The following is a 20,784-nucleotide window of genomic DNA, read 5'->3' as shown; positions in this document are numbered from 1 at the left end:
ACCATCACCCCACAAAAGCCTGGAATGGAAAAGGAAACAGCTAGCCACTTCAAGGTCTCAGAGCAAGTGAAGTAACTCATAGAAATCAGCACTGACCGCTGTGCTAACTGACTAGCCAATTCACACCTGATACACCTGGTACCATGTTTCATTAAATATCAACCCAAACTATTCTGCATGTGGTGCATGAATTAGATTATGTCTATAACTACAATTCCCTGAAGAAGCTAATGAGGTTTGAGAAATTGTGTACTTGGTCTCACCACGTGCACGACCTAAACATACCATTTTATAATGTCTTTCAAGGCACAAGAGGAATCAAACTAGAATCGAAGCCTCCATAATCACAGGGTGGCCCTGAACACATTTAATCTGGTCTGCTCTTCATTATGCCCTGATGTTTCCCGTTCTGTCATTCACTTCACCACAAAACATTATGGGGTTATACAATCACACTTCAGGCTGACCAGGCGCAAATTCAACGATGTGGCCTATGGCCGCCAGCCCAAGGGGAACTGACTTGCACAGACAAGTGGTCTCCTAAAAGTGCCTGTTTTGCTAATATACGCTACTATAAAGGGGATGGTAAAATCATTTATGTCATTGGGAAAAATAGTTTCTCAGTCACAGATTTAACCCTGTGGATTATATGGCTAGTCTCAAAGTGACCCAGTAGACAAGCTATTTTTGAGCACAGTCAGTTTGGTTAAGAATCAATGACATTGTACATTTACATCAGGACTGGATCACTCAGAAACACTCAATACCTTTTTGAAAGCCATTCTAGTGTCTTTGGCATAGACATTAGTGCAATTGTCTGGTTGAAGTCAATCCCATCATTAGGTTTTCAGAAGACTGAGGCAGATTTGTCAATGTTTTACCTGGGCTTCTTTTTGTATTTCTTTTCATTGTGACAAATCCCCTGCCAAAGAGATACAGATGACAATACAATGCTGCCACCACAATACTAGAAAAGACAAGGTTGTATTCTATTTACCCAAACCTGTAGTTTTTAATTTATGCCAGTAGGGTAATATATTTTCTGTGTGGTCTTGGAATATTCCATTGCAGCTTAGTTGCAAACAGAACATATTTTTTATGCTTATCTTTTCCCTTTGACATACAGACCAGGAATGTGTAGTGTTGTTATATCCCTTTCTATTGTCAATGATTGTGTTGGCAGCATCAAGCTCTACTCGGGTTCCTCTAAATGGAGATTTTCTCTTTTCCCAATCTTGTACCTGTCTCCCTCTTAATTTGAAGTCCATGCTGTAATAAATACGGTCATGTTTTAATTTCACCAAGCCTCCATGTTATGCCGATCGTGCAACAAGTCAATTGATGCATTGACATGGTTGTCCTAGATCTATAGAGCCAATCGATTTATTGAAGCAATATTCAACTTTCCTGCCGCTGGCCGCAGACAGGGTTGCCATATCTGCGGTTTTCATGCTAAATTGGGCACCTTTTCAAACAATTCGAGGGTTAAAATTAATTGGTCGCGGGTGGCGGGTTTTTGGGCTACTTCTGAACTTCACCGCAACACATAATTTCTATCTTTATATGCTATATCAGTAAGTGATCTTAGATCGTGATCACTCCCATCGAGTTCAATATGGATTAAAGTATGTATTTACTAAAAGCAAATTTGGACCTTTTTATCAGGACCAAGATGGTAAGTAAGTACATTTTATTGATTTGGTACTTGCTTCTAGCTAAAGGAACAGAAGCAGTAGGAATTTTTGTACAACTTCTATGGTTACTGCAGGTTTAGACGCTATTGAGATCTGTAGCTAGCAATCACTATGTAAACCACAGCTACTCTTTTTAGATATGGTTATCATTAAAACTTTACAACAACAGTGCAGCAGAACTGTGCTTAGTAGGGCTCTGTTTGCCTGGATGAAATTATTCTGAATTCCTACTGGCTAAAGTTGGGGGTTGATTGATGATTAATGTTCTTGGGGGCTGGTCAAACTTGCGGAGGGCAACGCAGCTTTTTATTTTGGGTTAAAATATATTTTATTACAGATATTCCTAATTGTATTTATTCCATCCTACCAATTTTTCATTTTGTACTTCCTATATTAAGGCCATATTGGAAAATCTGAGCTGCGTTCAGTAGTTTACGCTGTTAAGAAACATTCTGGTAGAAATTTGCTATATAGTACAAACTTCTGTAGTACGAGTTCATGATATTAGCACTGATCCCCAGGCTTGACAAATAATTAAGGAAGGCCACTTTAAATAATCTACAACATGAAATGTATTTTGATCGGTTTAACACTTTTTTTGGTTACTACTTGATTCCATATGTGTTATTTCAAAGTTTTGATGTCTTCACTATTATTCTACATTGTTGAAAATAGTAAAAATAAAATAGTTATAAAAACATAATATAGCACGTATATAATAGTGGTCAGAATTATGACCAGTTGATCAGTTGGTTGTTCTGGGTTTACTGTGAAAATATGGATTTTTTTTCACCAGGAATGCGCTTCTCATGTAACATTAAAATGATATAAACACCAAATTATACCACCATTCAACATTATTCAACATAGGACTCCTTGGCAACAAGTCGGATGGCAGGCACATCCTATACCAAGGTAGGTGAAGAAATGTGCAACCCATCAAAACAGTTTGTCTCACCGAGCCCATCACCCATCCCCTGACACCCAATTCCCCTATTCCCCTATTTATCAGAAAATCTGAGAGCCAAGTTTTGTTCTGCCATAAAATTAAATGATGGAGTAGTCAAATAGGTGTGAATTAATTTGTTAAGTAGTGGAAGACTGTCCCCCCCTCCCCGAAAGCTGACATTTATCAAAGTTACTCATTGATCCTACTGTGGTAGAGATTTACATCTGTTACACCTCCCTTTTAGTGCTTTTATATTGTTGAAAGAGAAAAGCACGCACATGCTAAGAAGCAATATTCTACATATAATTTCAGGAATAAAATGTTTTGCACAGGTATCTTTGTATCACTTGAATCATTTATTGTTTTCGACCTCAATTAATTTTTCAAAAAGAGGCCAGAGGCATCAGGTGAAGTTAACTGTCTGCTCCTTTGACTGGGTTTGCAAGATGCCCTTCATAATATAACAGCTCTGATTGGTATGTTTGGACATCTACATAATGATAATAATACATGTGTAGGACTTCCTAACAAAATAATATCTACAGGTTCAGGTGAGAACTCCAAAATCCTAGCATTGTATCCTAGCATTAATTAAAACAGAAAATGTAAAACGCTATCAGTGAGTGGCAATACAATGGTGCTACCCTAGAGAGTGCTGTTGAGACAACTAGACCATTGCAAAACTGCAAGATATGCATAGTTTGTCTTTGAATGACTGATCTGTAAAGTTTTTATAACATTCTTCATGATGAAAAGTTTCAGACAGTAGTTGTTTCGATCCTCTCAGCCATGGCCTGTGTGTTTATATGAGGTATCTGGTGACTATGGTTATGTACTGTAGTTTTGTCAACAAACAAATATCTTTTTTTGTTTCATTTGAGTTGGATTGTCCTCCTCCCTCGTTCTCTGAGGAGCTGAAACTACCTAACATGTAGCCCTTTAACTACATCATTAACTTTAAGTCTTCCTCAATTAAATTCTGTCATTTGCCTTGTTCCGCCACACATTCTGTACTTAACAATCCAATTACAGCAAGATACAAATAAAGATGCAACACATAGCACCTACGTGTGGTTTCTAGTGATGCATGCATACCATCTCTTGCAATACAAAACGCATAATTGAATCATTGCTAGAAGTAAATTAAATAGCTGGTAGAATTGATTGACCTTATTTCCTAATTTTACTACTGCGACTTTTACATTTCACTTTAGTATCAATTGATAATTTGGTTTCTAACTCAAAAGTGTCACGTGGTGGTGAAAATACTTTTCGCCCCAAAAGCCATGCCCAAAAATAATGAACAACCCACTGAAACGGTGTAATCTACAATATGATGTTGTTTGCTAGATGATATAGTAAAATATCCGCTCTGAAGTTCTTTTCAGCCCCTTCATGTACTCAGTAAAGAGGCACCGGGCTTCAGCTTTGGTCTTGGCCTTGACTGTTCTCAGGCAGCCATGATTAATCTGTTTGATCTTGGCCAAGTCTATATTGAAACCCTAGGTAAGGTCTCCAAGGAACACAATCAATAACACTGCTTGTACTTCTGTGGTCTAACAACACATCACATTATGCCCACTGAGAACAGAGCCGGTTGTTTTTGTATGTGTGTGCGAATGCGTGGGAACACCTGCATTACTGTGTGCTGGTGGTGCGGCTCCGTGCTTGGTGAAGATGCTAGAGGAGGGTGAGGGGATTTATTACCAGGCATTAGAAGCACTAATCTGTGGCAGGTGTTACTGGCTCCTATCCCAGGCGGTGCCTGGTCCCTCCCCCAGGAGGCCCCAATGTGTATGTTTCTATTCAGCTCAACATTCTTTAGTAGGGCCATGAAAACCTCTCTCGAAATACAGTGGAACCTATATCACTTCCAATCAATCAGTCAAATCAAAGGTACATTGTGGACAGGTTGGACAGACTGGGTTCAAAACCCAATGGTGCTGCTGATGAACTGATAGCTTACCGAGCATTAGCCCAAGGAGCGAACACTAGACCACAGGTTTCATGCAAAATTACTTGGCATGCCAGCAAGATTCACGGAAACCACCTCCACTGCACGAGGAAATACTACATCAGGAGCACATGTAATCTTCCTGGCCCGCGTGTTTTAACCTTCACTTCAAAACATCAAGGGGACATGATGGAACTCCTTGGGGCTATGTGGGGATAGCTCCTGAGGTGCTGTATTGCAATACTATGGACCACAAAGATGGATTACCCTGACTTGGTAGGAATCCTGCAGGGCCATTGGGATGATGAACAATGACATAAGGACACAACAAGGACCCCCTTCCAGGCAGGATGCCACATATTCTACTGTGACAAGCTATGACCTGGACTGCTGGCGTAGTAGTTGGAAAATGTCTGGTACAGGTTTGGAGGGAGCGGTCCACTATTTAACATTTAAAATATACTAAAGGGTTATAAACATGTATAGACATAACTAATCACACACTTTTCAGCAAAGCTAACAATAAATGTAACTATACTGTAACAATATGGTATAGATATATCTGCATTACAGTGTGTTTTTCCACTGAGGTAGGGGGATCTGAACATTTTTAAAATCACTCCAGATTCACTAGCTGTCTGTTCATGGCTAAAAGGCTTCTATTTCTGCTTCACTTGTAGGCAACTACTGCCCTCTAGTGGTTGACATGGGATTTGTCCACATAGGAAATAAAAAGGCAATCAAATGGAACCAGCCTGATGCCTGCTTGACCAGGCTCTTAAAATATTTTACACCAGGGTAAACATACAGATTTCATTAATATCTTGAGCATGAAAAATTTAAAACCCAAAAGAAAACAGTTGTCAAGGCAATGTCACTGAAGCATAGAGATGTTAGTGTTCATATTCATAGAAGTTACGTATACTACGGTCTCTGAAGTAAGGAAACCAGTCTCTGAAGAGACAGGTGTAGTACCAGAACCAGGGGTAGTAAGATTCTGCCTCTCGAGTGGCTCCAGAAGTGATGATATGAAGAGCAGCCTCACTTGCTGGCCAGGCTTGGATGTTGGTGAACCCCCTTTAATACAAACAATGGTGACTCAGGACAATTGCATTATGTTTCAAATGTGTCAAAGGGATAGAGGTGATATAAAAACCGTTGCAAAAATCATGAAAAAAAACTCAGCACCACGACACGCATCACATTACCTCGCAAACAGTAATCCACAAAAATCTACCCTTTTTCCACCCTAATAATTTCTTCTTTATTACTTCACAAGGGTCCTGGGCACTGTCTGTATGATGCAATCAAAAGATTAAAACTCCCAATCTCAAGGAAGCAGCTACATTGCACGGCAATGGCTGAGACCACTCACTCACTACCATTCAGGACACCCCGCACCATGAATTTGTTTCCAAAATAAATGAGTTTAACCTGTATTTCAGGAAAATATTTTAAAAATAGCTCACTTGACTTTCTCCAAAGCTGAGTCTGTATCTATAAGGCCCAGGACACAGATTGTAATGGATACGTTGCTCCTCTGCATGGCCAGCTCATGTTGCAGTGTCCCAAAGAAGCCGTTCAGGGCAAACTTAGTGGAGGAGTAGGGGGCCACAAACGGACTGCACATTTTTCCTGAAGGATCAAAACAGTGTCTAATCATTACAGTTCCATTTCAACCGTTTAACACCTTTATCCAAATCGAGTGAATAGATTTTTGGGCATCTTTGAAATGGCCCCCCATGAATCAGAGCCACGACTCTGGCATTGAAAATGCCTGGCTCTACAAACTGAGCTGCATGACATGATCACGGAATTAAGGGCCATTTGAAATAATTGTAGTAGAGAAACGACTCACCTAACAAGGAGGAGACGACCACAATGGAACCCTTACTTTGTTCTAGGACAGGAAGAGCGGTCTTTGCCATTTGCAGATAGCTAAGGAAATTCACCTGGGAAAGACAAACGCAAGAGGTAATAATAAACAGTAATAATAAACAGTGGTAATGGTAGAAAATCTAGGCTGTGTTTTAGGAATAACGCACAAGGGAATGTGGTGTATTGTCAATATGCAACAGCTAAGTGCAGTTTTTGTGCATGGAACAACAGTGCCTGGATACTGGACGTTACATTAGTATATTGGCCAAATACCACAAACCCCTGAGGTACCTTATTGTCATTATGAACCTGTAACCAAATGCAATTAGAACTTGTAAAAACTAATATTTCATCATATCTGTGGTATACGGTTATTTGTGAACCAGGTGGTTTGAATCCTGAATGCTGATAGGTTGATTGGCATGGTACCTGAGACTGAATACCACGTGTATGTCTTCATATCACTTTTTACTGCTCAAATTATGTTGGTAACTGGTTTATAAGGGCAGAAAGACATCTCAAGGGCTTGTGATATATTGCCAATATACCAGGGCTATGTGCCGTGTCCAGAACAGCCCTTAGCAGTGGTATATTGGCCATATACCACAACCCCAAGTGCCATGCCTTGTTTGCACATACCAAGGCTGTCTTTTAATCAGCACTCAGATTTCTAACCACCCAGTTTATTATATCACCATTCCCTCTCCTTTCATTTTCCTATTAAAATCCAATTCAATCAAATGTAATTGATAATGCCATTTTGTGCATCAGCAACTGTCATGCTATTGCATGTTCAGAAAACCAGCAGGTCAATAAATTCAAGTGGTGTGTATCCACAGCCTTTAGGCAGACTCCAGGTCAGCTGCACAACCAGGCAGAAAAGGACAGCAATTACAAGGTGGGCGTGGGCAGTGACAGTAGGCATTATCAGGCAAGTGTGCAACCAGTTTTTTTTTTTTTATCACGCCAAGTACTACTTGTGATTGAGATACCCACCTGCATTAACCATCTAGTGTGCTCCACATCTCCATCCCACATGGCGAATGGACTAGGTCCAATGTGATTTAGCACCAGGTAATCCAGTCCTCCTAGCTTGTCCACTGCAAATTTTACCACTCTCTCTGGGTCAGAAGGATTGGCCATGTCCGCTGCTATGTGTAGAGCCTTCTGGGCCCCCAAAACCTGGCATTTCTCAACCACCTGGAACAAAAAGTAGTGATATTTACAAAAGGTTAACATAATTGTTAAAGTTTTTATAAAAGGTTTACATAGTCCTTAAAACTTTACAAAAGCGTTTGATTAAACTCTTTTGATTAAGAGTTTAATCAAAAACATGTGGTTGGTGAAAATGACCAAAATGGAGGAAACTACCTCATTTCAGTGTCACTGACCTGCTGAAGAACCTTCTCTCTTCTGGCTGTGATAACCACCTTGGCACCAAAGCCAGCAAGGTGATAGGCAATTTGTTCCCCTATACCGGTGCTAGCACCAGTCACTAGGACCCGGGCACCCTTTAGAGACTCTGAAAAACAGCCATATGAAATTACCTCAGTTTGCACCATTAGCTCCTTTGAATTTTATAAGCAAGTTTTGGCAAAAACACATGTCAGCCAATAATCTTAATGCTGAATTAGCTGGCTAGAAAGCTAAATGCACTTAGAATAAGCACAGCTAGTGCAGCATGATAGATCATTTCTGTATGTTCTGTCAATTTCATGTATGCTTTCAAGTTCAAGTTCTTTCCATTCTTAATGGAGTGTGCATGTATTATGGTGACAATTTGAGCCAAATTTGGTCGTTTCGGTCATTTTTTTGGGCATTCTTGTGCTTGACATTTCAGACCAGAAGGATATTAGCTGTGAAATTGCATTAAAATTGTGCAAAACTAATTGACTTCCTTGACATTAGCTTAAAACTGCAGCATTTTCTTTATGCCATGGCAAAATGTGTAGAACTGTATAAAATGTACTTTCAAGCTTTGTCAACAATGGGAGTGCACTAAACATTTTGCTGCAAGGGGGTTCCCTCCAACATAATACTGCCTTGGGCCTCCAGAAGGCCCTGCCTTAAACATGTGAATGCAGTCCATTATTAGATTACTTTCTGGTTCTGAAACAAAAATAAACCCTGGATACTTTTTACCCTGGATAAGACATTACTGAGAAAACACCCAAATGTCCACACCCAGAGAAAAGTATGACAATCCAGATGTTTCTTTATCTAAAAACAATTACAGATTCTTACATCCTTTCTGTGATTCTACTTTTGTATATGCCTGGAAACTACAGTGCTTAAGTTACTGTAAGTCTAGCCTGATTACCAAGTAGTATTCAGAACTAACTCATGACTAAATATATTCTATGGCTCCAATTCTACACGGTTGCCTCTTATGAGTTATTTAGGCCTTATATAAGTCTTTCATTGTACTGTATAACACTCACAAAATTCATTTGGGACAAAGATTATTTTCATAAACCTTGAAGGTTGCATTTTGTAAGGTTGCTAATAAGAAATAATTGTAGAACTGGCTCGTTTACATTACAACATAACTGGTTTGACACTCCAACAACACAGTTCCTAATAAGTTCACACAAAGGTGCCCAGGAATGCGCCTGGATGATGCGGCTGTAGCTCCAACCATTCTCATGAATCAGCCAATCCAATTAAAATATGAAGCTAACCAATAACCAAAAGTCAGCAAATTTAAGTGAAATTAGCCATGAAATTCCAAGTTTGAAAACAAGTGATTTTGATGACATGGGGCACAATTTGGCACAGTAAAGGTGGATTTATCTATATATGTATGTATGTATATTTCCCAGGCACCTTTATCACTTGTTACAAAATAACTTCCATCTGATATACTGCCTCTAACCAACATGGGGTTCAGGTGCGCAACATGTAGGTGTGGGAGGGTATGATTCTTTTTTTTTTAATCCTGGAATTGGTTGTCGCTCCGACTATGTTAAAATAAGTATTTGGCAGGTGAGACTTAGATGGAAGGACATTACACTTTAAATGTATAAGAATTAGTAATAATAATGGCTGACCAGGCACATTGTACACATAGTACACAGTATTTATAGCTGGACAGATTTTTACTTCACTGAAAGGCATTTCAATAGCGGAAAGTCCAATATCAGTTCACCTAAATAGATTAAATTAACTTACAAACAGTTGTACCTGCTACATTTTAGTATTTATTCATTTCTGATCATTTGAGGTTATCGTATGATCTTAATACAATAGGTCCTCTCATAAGCATTACTATCACAAGAGGCCCATATCAAAAACATTATGAACAATCAGACACACCACCAAGGGCCGGCAGAGATTTCCTATTTTTGTACAAACCCAAGTGTAAGTTCATTCTGTTTCAAATAATACAATGCTGCACTTGTGTTGAAATATCAAGTGTAGCATACACATGATACTTAAGCAACAAAGGAATGGGACATATGGCAGATATAACAAGGCTTAGCTGACCTTTGGAATAAGACACTATGGGGGACTGTGTAGAATCCAGCCTCTAAGGTTTACAAAACTGAATCACACAACTAAAGCAAGTACTACATGTCAATGCATTCTGATAGACAGACCGGCGAGAAACGTTAAATAGGGAATATCTCCCCATCAATATATTTCAAACCTTTAACCTAAAACACTAACTGCAGATGTCTGATGGTCATTTATGTTTGTATTTCTGCTATAGTACAGTAATAATCATACATCACAGATTTTACTCAGAATAATTTCTAAGGGTTCCAATAACAGTGGCACAATGTGTTTGAGAAAAATATGTATTTCATTTATTTCACATTTATTTTTTCAATTAATTTGCTTCAATCAAATGATTGGTCTTTTGTGAATATTTTGAATGAAAGAAAGAGGATCAACAGCAAATTTCACTGCCCTTTTAACTCATATTTACCAACGGTGCCAAAGGTTAGTGGAGAGTACGGTATGGCCCCTTTAAGGTGTTCCTGGACCCAGCCCTTATCATTGGTAAATTGGCTTATCAGCAATCAAGATTCATACCACTCGGTTTATAACATAATAATAATTATTATTATTCAATTGTTGCCAAACGTTGACACTGTAGATCAGAAGATCAGATCAGAAAGAGTTGTATTGCCAAGTAAGCCTGCCATATTAAGTGTTCCAGTTGTTTCAGTACAGAAAATGGCCAAAGGGCTTACTTTTTCAAACTGGTTGAGGCACAAAACAATCCCTCACTCACAAATGTTTGTGGGGAAGAAAAAAAGAAAGAAACACACACATTTATATGTATATGTATATGTATATATATATATATATACATATAAATATATATCTTACCTGGGTCCAAAGTGGGTCCCCTCCATTGGAAAGCCACAAAAGCTGCAGCTACACCTACTAATACGAGTTTAGTAAAAGCCTTCATCTCGTGACGGCAATAACCTAGTGGTTAATAACATAAAATTAAATTAACATTCATTAGGAAAATGTTTGTTGTTGTTTTGCAAAACAAAACTACTTTCTAGTTTAAATGATTACCTATACAACAGCAGACGGAGTCTTCAGTGGATCAGTGTCTTGTGAGCAACATTAAAGAAACACTTCCTGGTCACAAAAATCTAGATGGGTGGAGTAAAACACCAGCAACAATTGCAAATACACAGTGCCCCTGGATTTCTTTGCATATAATCAATCTATAGAGTATCCTGAACATTTCCTACAATACATTCACTGCGTCATATAGAATAGTTTTTTTTTGTATAGGGCAATATGTATTTCATATCCATTGAGTTACATTGTGGCCAATGGGATGGGCGGAGTAAAACAGCAGCAACAATTGCAAATACACAGTGCCCCTGGATTTCTTTGCATATGATTATTTTATCCACTCTTCTGAACATTTCCTACAATCCATTTAAACAATACACACTAAGCAAAGTGTCAAAATCGATACATTTAATATTATTAAAATCTCGTTTTAACGCGGACTTCAATTTTGAAGGCAAAATCCGAAAACCGGAAGTCTTATTGTTGCTACGGAATCTCTAATGTTGCCAGCATGACGCTACTCTTCAGTGGCACTACAATCACACTACAGTCGCGTTCCTCTTCCCAGGATTTGCAAGGGCTGGATTCCCATGCAGGTGTTTTACACGTCAAATAAACATTTCATAAGGCGATCTGTCATCGATGACGTAGCATCTAACCAGTGGCTGGTTCAACCATAGACATAATAAAGTCTATGTCTATGGGTTCAACGTGGGGTTGTGGTCTGACCAGGGGAACGTATGGCTGTGACGACTGCGCCCTCTGCTGCCTCTCCTCCTCCTGCAGCAGACAGGCTCCAGCGGTGGACGTCACCGGTCTTCTAACACCACCGCCCATCTCATTCATTCATTTCACCTGTTGTCTTGTTTAGCGCACCTGGTCCTCATTCTAATAATTCCCCCCAGTATATATGTTCCCTCTGCTTCCCCTGTCTTTGTGTTTTATTGTCTCGCCTACGCCATTATTTTCACTATTAAAATACAGTTTATCAGTGCGACTTCGGATTCCTGCTCCTCATTCCTACTCGAGCCTGACAATGGCAAGCCGTTTTAAAATGTATTCGCTAGAGTGGATATTCCTTACAGATCTGCAACATTATTTCGCCTAATCAGAATGACGTTATATCTTGAATTGGAGTTTTGACTAGTCAAAACTACAGTTGGAGATATCTGTAATTCAGTTCGGACTATTGTTCATGTCTATGAGGTTTCTCATTACAGACATCTGTAAATCAGATATCGCCATCAGTATTGCAAAGAGCTTTCAAAGTTAATAAAACATTGAAACGATCATATAAAATGACAATAAACACAGGTAAAGCTACAATAGCAATCCTATAGTCGCACTCAGAGCCCTACTGTCAATACGCTAGCCTTGCAAAATAAATAACGTAGTAAAAACAGTTTGTGTCCACTCAATTTCAATTTGGGACATGCATCCAGGAGTAATGGGCAACTGCATAACTGAATTGCGTCCAGTTGTCAACAATGGCGGACCTGCCAATTCTGGTGTTCTCTGGCGAATGCCAATTGAGCTGCACCGTGCTGGGCTGAGAGCACATCGCACTAGAGGATGTCGGGGCCTCATGCCACCCTCATGTAGTCTATAGTTTTTAACCATAGACTGTTTTTAACCCGTAGTATATTTTATTAATATACACTTGATAACAAGGTTTAATGTACAGTATATTACACTTTAAACATAACTTCATGATTACAGATTGCTATCTGAAATTCTGCTAAAATAGAAGTATTTTTCAAATGTTCTGTACATTCTCGTAATCATATTCAAATCCAGCAAATGTAATTTACATTTTAAAGAATCATGGACTCGTTATGAAAATAACTAGTCAGATCTATGACACAAAGTTGACAAAGATGCACTTGCGTGAAGATAAGTGTAGATTTAAACGTTCTTTAAGCGAAGTCATTGTCGTTTATCATTAAATACAAATTCAAAAAAAATTAATAAATAGAATAATAGTGTTTTTTGTATAGATAAGATTGCATTTTTATGTATATATACTGGGACCTTTTGGGAAAACAATAAAAAACCAAACCTCGTTCTGGTCTGTCTACTGTACTTCTCTAGCGTTTCCGGAAGTGTCACAATGTTGGACCTCTGAATTTAAAGACTCTACGTGGTTGCCCTTCAGTGTAGTTAGTCGGTTGCTTTTCTCTTTAGGGCAAGTAAATTTCATTTTGGCTGTTACGGCTAGATTGGAAATACACAACGTGATTTTACATTAATTCATCTGTGTCATTATGGCTGCCAAGATGTTGCCTGTTCTAAAGTAAGTTTATCTTTGATACTCACGTGAAAGCTTTAGCATTTAGCGAATTCGTTTTAGCAACTTAGCTGGTTAGCTTGCTAGCGCAATGTACAATACACTCATTTAATTTGGATTTGATCAACTGTAGTCATGCTCAAGCTAATTAGTACCGGATAGCACTCAACCTAGTAACTAGCTAGCCATCGTTAAATGGTAACATAGTTAGCTAGTTACTGTATCTGCAACATGCTGGGTACATTTAACTTAATGTTAGGATTTTCGGTGGCCAGTTGTCATTCGAGGTTTCAGGGTTCAACACATTTACAATAGAGAATTCTTTCAGAAAAACAATAACCATACAATAATAACGTATGGTTCCAAAGTTATCTAGGATTTGCTCACACACAGTTGCAGTGTGTTTCAAACATTTTATAATACATTGGATACGCTAGATTGACAGCAGCTAGCCTGCCAGATATCAAGCTACTGAAATATTATGTTGCTGTGAATGGATACATTTGTTGGCACAGAGTTAACGTTTAACACTGCATTTCTGTCTTGCGGGATAAATCAGGATTTTTTAAATCCTGTTCTCAATTATTATCTTTCACAGGTTGGCCACTAAAATGACCATTGCAGGAGGCGCTTTATATGTTGCCTATGATGCCGGATTACTAGGGGGAAGTGAGCAGGGCTCTGAGGTCCTAGAAAAAGCTAAAGCTGCCATTCCTCCTGCTGTGGATGAGTGGGTGAAGTACTTTGGCTATGAGGTAATAATGCCGCTACTTAGATTTTTAGTTGGATCTGACAGTCAGAACAATTTACTTTGCAGTCTGAGATTCCTGAGGTTTAATGTGCGTTGTTTACTTTTAGCTTCCAGCTATCCCTAAAGTTGGATTTTCCCCTGTTGAAGCGTGGAACTCAGGTAATAAATGCATGATGTCTGATTTTGTGATGAAATGTTTTTATTGCGTACTCAATCATCATACAAATCACAATTTTATTATTATAGTATGCCCATTATTGAAATAACAATGAAAAAAGAGAATGCTTCCTAACATGCAGCAATAGATGCTACTCTAGATATAACCCATAATAATAAAAGTAAACTGTATAATTATTACTACACGCCCATTCCACCTGAGTTACTCATATATATCTACTATAAACCGCTCCCTATAACAAAGATTTCACATTTTCCACTGTATTAAACCACATTGTTAATGTTCTTTCATTCCCACTGTGAATTCTGGCAGTTGACAAGTGTACAATATCAAGAAAAAGTAAAAACCCATAGATGCCATGTTAGTGCATGTGGAGGCTTCTATCTTAAGTTTAGCATATTCTTAGCTGCAGTTAAACCAGCTAGCCATATCATTTTTTGTTGTTTTGACTTTCATGTATAAAATTTAGATTTTCTGTCATTTAATTCCAGGGGTGCAGTCATCCATATCTGTGCTCTCATCAGGCCCAACAACAGTGGGTGACTACACCAACCAAGGCTTGCAGTACCTGAAAGACCTCATCAAATGAAAGAAAATAGATATTTTAACTAACAGACTTTTGAGAATGTCATTTGTGTTTTGGATGGGTCCCTCTGCAGTCACAACCAAATCCTCAGGAGTAATATGACATGCAAATACATACAGCCCTCTTGTGAAAGGCGCTTGCTTGCTTTGAATGCATAGTACATCAAATATAAAATTCAGGGGTGAAATACATTGTGGAATTAGGCTATGGCCAGTGTTAATTTCTGGAACCTGTAGTTCTGTAGTTTTGATAATGCCAGAACTCAATGTGTGCATTATATTGTGTCAACAATAATTTGTCAACATGTGTGAGTCATTTGTGACAGAACCTGGTTACCTTAGCAAGACCTGCACACCAGAATGAAGTCAAATGAGCTCCAGATGGACATGTTAAGATTGTCTTTGGTGTGTATGCACTGTTAATTATAGCTGTATTTATCTCAAGACAATAATATGCTCTATTCTGCTAATTCTGGCTTTGACCTAATTCTCTGAATATCCCATCTAACATGTTTTCTACACAAATGTCTGTTGTTTTGTGTGTGTGTATATATATCCCCATTTATGAGTAAAATAAATGTAAACATGTCAGATATGACATGTCTGTTCTATTGAATGTTAATCGCTGTATACTTAAAAATATGGCATACTAATGTAAAATACATGGCTGTGAGGTTGGGTCAGTTGTTGCATTTGGGACTGCATACATTGAATCCTAGCCCTATAACTGAGGGTAAATGGTGTAGTCTAATTTAATTATGCTAAATCATGATCATTCTGAACCTACATGGCAGATGAAAGATGTATGCAAAAACAACTTTATTACTCATGACAGATTAATTACAAATGGGTTGTAACAACTCCAGTGGAGTAAAAAAAAAAAAAGATTACAGAAGAGTTTTTTTTGGAGTTTCTTTTTACTGTACATAGAAACACCACAGCACAACTGGTAAAGTAGCAAAGACAAGCACTGACCATCTTGTTTTTTTTACAGTCACATTTTTTTACATAAACATTTAAATGAAATTGGGCTGTGAAGACTGCCACAATATTATCTGCTAGAGATGTCTTAACCCTAGCTGACAAAACTATGAATTCTCATGAATGCAATCAAGTGATGCATGCGAATCTCACAATAAATAGAATGAACCTTATACGTACATTATGGTCCAAAGCACTTTGTAAATAAATTACACTGCAGTGGTGAGAGTAAAGACAGAACACTGTAAATCAGATTTATCCTTTGGAGTTTGAGATTACATTATGGTTGTTCCCAAGTCTCTAAAATGACATTAAAAAGTGAATACTAGTGTTTTTACTCACAAGGGGCCAGACCAAAGGGCTTTTTGGATGTTGTCTTTGCGGCAATTCTCTAGATGAGATATGTAGATGGGCTTTAAAGCTGGTGTGTCAATGGGATGTTTACAAAATAAGGTATAATCACAACAGCATACACTTACAATACACTACACGAAAGTTACAGATAAACTACTGTATGCTGTGTTATAACGGTTTTGTTTTCGCCATGCGTTACCATTATGGTTTACCACTACTGCAATATGCCACTTATTCTTGCTGGGAAAAAAATCTTGAAAGAAAAAGGCAAAAAAGTGCCAAACATTTAGCATATGTATGTGTGTAATTTAAAGTGCACCCTACAATATTAACATTTGAATGAGACTAATCAACAGTCATTGATGTTAAATTGGGGAAAATAGTCATACTGCATTAACTGCCAAACATTGCACATATCCTCTAATACAAATTGACAATAGCAAAACCTTGTCACGCAGCATTTGACACATTTCTTTAGAGCATTTTAAACTTTCACTACCATTGACCAAATACTGGCCTTAACATTAAACAGAATAAAACTGTGAGCCGTTAGCAAATATATACAGTATGGCAACATGACCAGCCTGAAGGCACTTTGTGATGCTTGTTTGTTTTCTATTCAAGGTCCAAATTTGGTGTAAAGCACTGCCTCTATTCTACTCCAAAGCTGATCATACAGTCAGAAGATGTTCTGAACATGTCAGGTACAGGGCTTGGGTGTTTTCCACACCTGGAAAACACATCAGTTTGTATGGCCGGAAAAATAGCCTGACTGACTTTACAAACACTTGTATGTCTAGTTTCTAACAAGTATTTATTCAGTATTAAAATGACTCACTATGCAATACTTCTAGGCCAGTGCAACCCAGTGCTATGAGCCCAATGATAGCACAGTAAGTTTGTCAAGGAATGATTGTCTCTGACTGACACAAATCAAACAAAGTTGCCTATCAACAAAGGCAGATTGGTTGTTAAATTATGCTTTCAGGGGCATCACAGCTTACCGCATTTCACTTTTAAAGTTGACATTTCACTGAACACTACACCTCAAACTAGTCTCTATAAATATTCACTACATCATGCTTGCTTTTTGGTAATTTAAGAACCCACTATGAACAGCTGTTGGGGGCAGCTTATACTATTTGTTTTATGATATATGGTTCAGTTCAGCTTTGACTTAGCTAATTGAGCATCAGGATGATGGATACAATTCTAATGTGGCCTTTATTACACCATAATGCAACAAATTGTGGGGAAAGTGTCACTCCTGGACTGTCCAAGATTTGAGTGTACCATGGAGCACAAGAACAAAATGGGATCACTGAAGAAGTGAGGAGGGTAAAAGGTCCTTCCGAGTGTGTGTCCCTGCCCTCCTCCTAGTGGCCTACAACAGTATTGCTACAGCGCTGCTGTGCATACCTTATCCCTTTTTTTTTTTCAACCTAAAAGACTGCCCTTCCTGAATGATAAAGCATCACTGTTACACCCTCCAGGGCATTTCGAGGGATGGAGAGATACAGAGAGGAAGATACGTAAAAAGCGATGGAGTGTGTAAACCAGAGTCCTAGGTGGTCTTGACCAGGTCGTAGACATGGATGTGATAGTCATCGTCATATTTGATGTAATAAACAGAGGGCTTGGCAGGGACTTGGAAGATCACCAGGCCTGTTCGCTTCACACCTTTGTCAGTGACATACTCCACCTGCTTTCCCACCAGGCTCTCGGTCTCCTCACCTGGCTTTCGGTCCGCCGGGAGCAAGTGCTTATTTTCTAGTGGGAAAAACAATGAATAGCGCCAATACCAGGGGTCAGTTATTAAAACCTACCTACAGCTATCAGGTTAACATAACCAACATGTTCATATGTATTCCATAATGTAAGTTCTACATGTCACATTGGTGTAAGAACAAACGCTCCTAAAGTCACCATAATCTTATAAATTAGAAGAATCAGCCGTTTCTGTTCCAGACTGAGCTTCTATACTATTCACTCTAGGGGGAAAAATATATATATCTCAACACTGCTGCAAGTAGAGAAATGTTACCTGCTTCAGGTAGGATTCTGAGATCTCCATCAGCGTAATCATCCCACAGCTGGTACATATAAAGCACTGGGTCCTTCTCATAGGTGATGTAATACCAGTTAGTCATGATGGGAGCCCTGGAGAGGACCATTCCTCGCCACTCATTCTTCTCTCCATCCTCCTTCTCGAATAAGTGTTCTACTGCTTTGCCTACCAACTCCTCCGCCCCGTGAGGAACTTTTATCTTGTTGTTCACTGTGGAATCATACAACGGTTGTCAAAGCAGAGAACAACATTGCACAGACATAATAATGTTCCTGCTCTCGGATCATGCATTATTAGATGTACAATGTTATAGCCCAACGTCTTACAATCAGAAGTTACTCACCAACTTTCTCTGTGAGGACCTGCAGATTTGACACCCTTTCATCCTTAAACAGCTCGATGCCATAGACGCAGTCAAAGCCGTCGTACTTGACCATGAATAACGAGGGGTTGACACTGAGACGGTCCAAGACTGTGCCTTTCCATTTGCTCTGATTTCCCTTCTCTCTCCAGTTGTGCTGTATTCTCACTCCAAGGATGCTGTTGGGTTCAGGTGTCATCACCGAGGTGTCACTCAGCTCCCCACTACTCCGCTTTCTGGGGGACACCGTTTATGTATGTGACAGTTGGATATGTAATCTCAGATGATACTTTTACAAGGAAGTGGGACATATTTTACATAGTATAAGAATCAATGAATTGCTGTTTGTTCCTAGATGTAGCCTGTACTGAAATGTAGCCTACTCTCGACAGACTGAAAAAAGTGAAATGAAAACTACATTAACTCATACCTGCCCCTTTTCTTGGACATGCCTCCAAAGAAATTCAAATACTGCTGAGGGAAGAAACAAACAGAAATACTCAACAACTGTGTCAGAGAAAAGGTCATTTTCAAAAAGAAAATGCTAGTTATCGAAAGAGACTGATCCGTATATTATAGTTGAGACAGACAACCAGAGCAGCCAATGGCTTAGCATGACAGAATAACTTCCTGGTTATTTCCTCATATGGAATACACTGCATCCACGGAGGTCACTGCAATCAATGTAATGCCATACATCTTTTCCCGTGTCATAATCTCTAATAATTCATTATGTCACTATGAACATATAAAAACGGTATTCGGGAACAAGAAGTTGGCTATGAGTGATCCACAGATGTATATTCAACTTAAACACAATACGTCAGCTATCACCACTGTTTCAGACAAACATTCAAAAATGTTTAGAACATTTAAATTCGTTACATAGACTATATAAAACATGGAATATCGTAAATATAACAAAATAAGTTCTACCCTATCGCACATGCTGCTGATGAGACGTGGACAATACGCGCCACAAGCACTGTTTGATCGTAGGCTAATAGGTTATCAATAATTACTGTCTTTATCAACTCCACAATGCTATGGTTCGGAGCACAAACAAATGCACATTTGTGTTAATATGTTCCCGATAAATAATCTAAACATCAATAGTCTATATTGTCTCGCCAAAATATCGAAATACCTGTATGCGAATATCATGCCAAAACGATTCAATTCTTCACTACTATTCTGCTGGCAGCACGGATGATGACGTCACTGCTAAATGGTAATGAGGAATGTTTCAAAATAAAAGCATACACTTCAAAACATAGCGAAGGGAATTACTAATCAAAATTGAACTGAATGTTAGTCCATTGGCGTTTGATGATGCTTATTTACTAATGCAATATAAATAAATAAAAGAAATGTAGATACAAAATTAGAAGAGTATTGAAAATAATTGTCGGATCTGTTAAGATCACAACATTGTGATTGTAGCAAAATAAATATTATTTGTACCAATGTGAAAGTGGATTTGGGAGTACTGTCAGTTCTGTAACAAGCAGGACTATGCGAACGGCTTAGATTGCCAACTACTTGGGTGTCATCCACATAGCAATTATAGGAGTGACCAAGTGAGACAAAGTCAAGTGACTTGCTCAGAAAGAAGAGAAGACATCAAATGTGTAAATAATACACATTTATTAATAGCATCAAATGTTGTTTATTCTTTCAAGGGATGAATTCACTGCAGGGCAAACATTTACTTACAGTTAGGGTATATTTTTAAAGCTTTGCAATTGGTACTCTTATTTTGAAACAAGGTTTGCGAACGTGCTGCAGGTATTTCATCCTGCTGCTAGGCGAATGGTAATACATTTTTGCTGCAGAAAATGTGCATTCACTACCGCCCATGCAATCCTTGCAACCTGGAATATTAATGGATAGTTGTCAGGGAACAAACTAATACCTTTTTCAGACATAGGTCAACAATGCCAGTACAGTAATGTCTCAATAAGGGCAACTGATCGCCTTTCATACAATATTAAAAAGTGGCGCATCAGAAACGTCTGCACCGCTTCAGAGAAGATTATTGAGGTCCGGCATTGAGGACAGCAGCATAGTTGTCTATGTTCAGATGTAGCATTTCTTAACTGACTACAGTGTCGGTTCGAAAACACCTTTAGAGAAGATTTCGTGCCGGCATTTGAAAAGCTGTAGTGTGCCCAGATATACAACTATGCATTGACCGAT

The 20,784-nt window shown here is 38.6% G+C and overlaps 3 protein-coding genes across 5 annotated transcripts; 1 reads left to right on the top strand and 2 right to left on the bottom strand.

Annotated features, from left to right (window-relative positions):
• Nucleotides 1-2,699: 2,699 nt before the first annotated feature.
• hsd11b1la (hydroxysteroid (11-beta) dehydrogenase 1-like a) lies at nt 2,700-11,055 on the bottom strand. The gene is made up of 7 exons (XM_010871630.3): nt 11,012-11,055; nt 10,814-10,915; nt 7,867-7,997; nt 7,472-7,675; nt 6,456-6,549; nt 6,067-6,232; nt 2,700-5,674 (listed from the first exon to the last, which is right to left on the bottom strand). The coding sequence occupies exons 2-7, from the start codon at nt 10,896-10,898 to the stop codon at nt 5,491-5,493; spliced, it is 864 nt and encodes a 287-aa protein (XP_010869932.1). The 5' UTR covers nt 10,899-10,915; nt 11,012-11,055; the 3' UTR covers nt 2,700-5,490.
• A 2,065-nt stretch (nt 11,056-13,120) lies between these two features.
• Nucleotides 13,121-15,432, top strand: micos13 (mitochondrial contact site and cristae organizing system subunit 13). Its single transcript, XM_010871629.3, has 4 exons — nt 13,121-13,313; nt 13,906-14,062; nt 14,166-14,217; nt 14,728-15,432. The coding sequence occupies exons 1-4, from the start codon at nt 13,285-13,287 to the stop codon at nt 14,823-14,825; spliced, it is 336 nt and encodes a 111-aa protein (XP_010869931.1). The 5' UTR covers nt 13,121-13,284; the 3' UTR covers nt 14,826-15,432.
• Nucleotides 15,433-15,625: 193 nt separating this feature from the next.
• On the bottom strand, nt 15,626-19,803 carry LOC105011538 (spindlin-Z-like). Of its 3 annotated transcripts, none has more exons than XM_010871628.3 (5): nt 19,733-19,803; nt 19,016-19,056; nt 18,568-18,821; nt 18,201-18,434; nt 15,626-17,926 (listed from the first exon to the last, which is right to left on the bottom strand). In XM_010871628.3, the coding sequence occupies exons 2-5, from the start codon at nt 19,033-19,035 to the stop codon at nt 17,721-17,723; spliced, it is 714 nt and encodes a 237-aa protein (XP_010869930.1). In that variant the 5' UTR covers nt 19,036-19,056; nt 19,733-19,803; the 3' UTR covers nt 15,626-17,720.
• Nucleotides 19,804-20,784: the final 981 nt, after the last annotated feature.

This window comes from Esox lucius, chromosome 8, assembly GCF_011004845.1.
Source record: "Esox lucius isolate fEsoLuc1 chromosome 8, fEsoLuc1.pri, whole genome shotgun sequence".
NCBI lineage: Eukaryota > Metazoa > Chordata > Actinopteri > Esociformes > Esocidae > Esox > Esox lucius.
This window is presented reverse-complemented; position numbering and strand designations above follow the sequence as displayed.

Excerpts from the sequence above, each read along its gene's own strand:
- hsd11b1la (XM_010871630.3), bottom strand. The coding sequence starts at position 10,898 with ATGAAGGCTTTTACTAAACTCGTATTAGTAGGTGTAGCTGCAGCTTTT. Across the intron at positions 6,233-6,455 it reads GGTCGTCTCCTCCTTGTTAG|GAAAAATGTGCAGTCCGTTT; the intron begins GTGAGTCGTTTC and ends TTGATCCTTCAG. Across the intron at positions 5,675-6,066 it reads TCAGCTTTGGAGAAAGTCAA|GGGGTTCACCAACATCCAAG; the intron begins GTGAGCTATTTT and ends TTTGTATTAAAG.
- micos13 (XM_010871629.3), top strand. The coding sequence starts at position 13,285 with ATGGCTGCCAAGATGTTGCCTGTTCTAAA. Across the intron at positions 13,314-13,905 it reads AAGATGTTGCCTGTTCTAAA|GTTGGCCACTAAAATGACCA; the intron begins GTAAGTTTATCT and ends TATCTTTCACAG. Across the intron at positions 14,063-14,165 it reads TGAAGTACTTTGGCTATGAG|CTTCCAGCTATCCCTAAAGT; the intron begins GTAATAATGCCG and ends GTTTACTTTTAG.
- LOC105011538 (XM_010871626.4), bottom strand. Across the intron at positions 18,822-19,015 it reads ATGTCCAAGAAAAGGGGCAG|AAAGCGGAGTAGTGGGGAGC; the intron begins GTATGAGTTAAT and ends GGTGTCCCCCAG. Across the intron at positions 17,927-18,200 it reads CAGAATCCTACCTGAAGCAG|AAAATAAGCACTTGCTCCCG; the intron begins GTAACATTTCTC and ends TTTTCCCACTAG.